The following is a 3,534-nucleotide window of genomic DNA, read 5'->3' as shown; positions in this document are numbered from 1 at the left end:
TCAATTACCTGGATATATTTATTCTCGATTAATTTAAATCATAAAAAAAAAAAAAAAAGGTGTAGCCTTTAACAATGATTGCGTCTCGAGGCCTTGGACTCGTTAAAAGTGAGTGATACTAATCAACGTGGGCCCATCACCTTTGTTTTTTTCTTGGGAGATGATCACAATTAATAAATTAATAAACCCTACAGGCAGCTAGGATTTTAACCTGCAAGAACCCGGCCAGTTTGTTCTATTCTCCAAAAGGCCCAAATCTTTAATTTGGGAGGGTATAGGGTTTCAGCTACACAACAAGATATAAAATCCTCAAGACCCATCAACTTCTACTGAGGACTTAGGGTGCATTTGTTGCTGGATCTAGGTACGGCCACCCAACAGACTATTGCAGGACCAGCTCTGCCCTCTTCTACAATCAAAGGTGACTGGATGAACCAATTGCCAAGCATAATATTGAAGGTCGACAGCCATTAATGCATGTGGCTGCAACCAAAGGAAACGAGCAATAAAACACCAATAAAAGCACTAACGACGTGTTCCGTCGCTCAAACAACGATTGCAAGCAAGTGACGGTAATAAAAGATATATCCACCCACATACTTAACGAAAGAGCTCTAATATATACAAGAAGGCTTCTCGGTTGGAATTAATATCTTCGTTTCCCAAAGCTATAAAATTCCACACGGCTTCTTTTTAGACCATCTCCTTTGGCCAACTAACGTCCATTAATTATATCATTCTCTTATTTAGGTCCATAACACCAAACGTAACGTACATTTGAATTTAGTTGTCCCTAATAACCCCATTTAGGACATAATAATCCTGATATCTTAGTGATCAAATTCACACCAACTCGTTTACTTACTATCTATCTACATTCATGCACACCACCTTCAAACTTCTAATTCCAATATTCTTCTTGAGCTTAAGATGGAACAAGAAACTTAAGCACTGGACGCTCCCACCTGAAAAGCCTTCACAAAGCCGGCAGCGGCTGGGAGGCCACCATTCTCCGTCGCCACCTTCGGCCGGGCCTGCCGGAGCTCCTCGGCGACAGCATTGAGGTCCCGGTCGAAGAGTTCATCCTGAGACCGTACTTCATGAAGAGAGTGAGAGACATCTTCTGCTCGACGCGGTGGCCGGGGGCGACGGCGAGGCGGTGGCGCAGCAGCACGGCGGCGGTGATGGACTTCATCTGGAGGTATGCGAGGTCTTTACCAAGGCACACCCTCGGCCCGCCGTTGAACGCGACGAACTTGAACGAGTCGTGGGGCTCGAACCGCTTCCCGTCCGGGGAGAGCCACCGCTCCGGGCGGAACTCCATGCAGTCCTCCCCCCACACCGGCTTCATCCGGCCCGCCGAGTAAATGGAGTAGGTGATGGCGGAGCCGGCGGGGACAAAGGTTCCGTCGGGGAGGACGTCATCGGTGTTGACGTGCTTCGAGTCCTCGGGGACGGAGGGGTAGAGCCGGAGAGTCTCCGAGAGAGCCGCTTTGAGGTAGGTAAGGCGATCCACCTCTTCGAAGACGAGGGGAGCGGAGACCCAGGCGGCGGGGTCGACGCCGCGGGTGTCGGAGAGGACGGCGGCAAGCTCGAGGAGAATGCGGCGCTCGACGGCGGGGTGGGTGGAGACGAGCCAGAAGAACCAGCTGAGCGCGACGGAGGAGGTGTCGCGGCCGGCAAGGATGAAGTTGAGCGCCACGCTCTGCAGAAAGGAGTCGGAGTAGGTACCCTTCTTCATGAAGCGAGAGAGGAGGTCGTCGTGGTGGCCGCCGTCGGCGCCGCAGAGCTCAAGCTTTCGGTTCTTGATGACCGCGGAGAGGTAGCCATCGACGTGGGCGACGCTGTCGGAGAGAGTGACCTCGCTGCCGGCGCGGAACCACTTCTTGAGCCGCCAGACGAACTCCGGGAAGATGAAGCGGTGGAGGGTGGCCTCGGTGGCGCGGTCGAAGGCGTTCGCAAAGGCGTTGGCGGGGAGACCGTGGGAGAGGGTCTCGGGGTCCTTGCCGAAGGTGAGGCCGCAGATGTTATCGAAGGTGAGCCGGAGGAGGAGGTCTTGGAGGTCGACGGAGGCCGAGCTGCCGGCGTCGGCGGCGCGGCGGAGTATAGGGAGGAGGCGGTGGTGGATGGAGCGGGAGACCCAGCGGTTCATGGCGACGCGTAGGGTGCGGGTGGTGAACTCGAGGGCCGCGGTCTTGCGCTGGAAGAGCCAGGTGTCGCCATCGGAGTTGAAGATGCCGTCGCCGAGGAGGTCGTGGAAGACGGCGTGCCACGTGGGGCCCTTGGGGTAGTTGTCGAACCTCGTCTTGAGGACGTGCTCCAGGTTGCGGGGATCGCAGGTGACGGTGACGAGGCCCTGCCGGCGGGCGAGGCCAGGGATGGCGCAGGTGCAGGTCTGGTAGGTGCCGCCGGTGGCCCGGAGATTCTCGGCAATCCAGTCATGCATGCGCTCGGCATTCTGGATCAAACCCGGCACGCTGCCGAGCAACGGCCACACTCGCGGGCCGCGCAACCCCGTCGCCAGCCGCGAGAACCACATCGCATACGCCACGATGCATGCCAACACAACCAGCACCGTGCTGGTCTCCATGCTCTCTAACTCTTTTGGTAGTGTTGGTGTGTGTGTGTGGTTTGTGTATACACTGAGTTGCAGGTGTAATAATGACAAAGAAAATGAATCAAACTAACATACTAGTACTGGTAGTGTTGCCGGCCAGAAGATGGTGGGGAGGTGGGGTGTGATGATGGAAGGATTTATAGATGGGTCATGAGGAGATGAGAGGCATTTAATAGGACAGACTGGTTTCTTTCTCCGCACCAGCTACCACCTCTTCTTCTCTCTCATGCACTACAATATACTTCTCGGTCTGGCTCTCTGCATAAACTGTCTTAAATTGCCGTCAGAGGTCGCTGGAGGGGGGAAACTAGGCTAGCCAGGATGAAGGAGAGCTTGGCATGCATATGTTTCTCACAATGTAGTCGTGCCACGTGTGGTGGAACCGGCTATCAAGTTGCTGCTTGAGAGGTAGTGGTCCTGCCTACAAAGCTGGTGAATTGGTAGGGTCTTTAAAGTTGGGTTGAAGCACCTAATTGTGAAGGAAAAGGATGGCCTCCATTAATGAGGGCATTGAATTGGAGTAAATTGGACAGATTTGATGCCGAAATATAAAGGCGGTAATAAAAAGCGGACTGCCCCTTGTGAGGAGGAGGGGAAAGAAGAGGAGAAGATATAAGAGAAACAAGGAAGAGTTGACGGAAAGGGAGAGGAGAGGGAAGATGAAACGGGCCAACAGTTCTGAAGGTATTTTTTAATTTATCAAGCAAGGAAAAGAGGTAGGATCTCTTGGTGTGATGGTTTGGAGGTGGTTGAACGACCCACCAAAGTGAGAATTGGGCTTCCAATGGAAAAACAAAAGGGTGAGAATTGGGCTGGAGCATTGAATCTTTACCAGCCGTTGGGATTGGTCTGCATTACGTGGTGGTTTGGGATCCAAGACGTCCACCTTACAATTCCAATAAAAACGCTCGAGAGCT

General features: G+C 53.2%; 1 protein-coding gene across 1 annotated transcript; it reads right to left on the bottom strand.

The window, feature by feature from the left end:
* Positions 1–586: 586 nt before the first annotated feature.
* Positions 587–3,225, bottom strand: LOC105042911 (cytochrome P450 86A8). The gene is given in 3 exon segments (XM_010920283.4): positions 587–956; positions 958–1,078; positions 1,081–3,225. Coding segments are annotated over 3 exon segments (1,662 nt in total). The 5' UTR covers positions 2,591–3,225; the 3' UTR covers positions 587–925.
* Between the last annotated feature and the right edge of the window lie 309 nt (positions 3,226–3,534).

This window comes from Elaeis guineensis, chromosome 4 (assembly GCF_000442705.2).
Source record: "Elaeis guineensis isolate ETL-2024a chromosome 4, EG11, whole genome shotgun sequence".
NCBI classification, from domain to species: domain Eukaryota; kingdom Viridiplantae; phylum Streptophyta; class Magnoliopsida; order Arecales; family Arecaceae; genus Elaeis; species Elaeis guineensis.
This window is presented reverse-complemented; position numbering and strand designations above follow the sequence as displayed.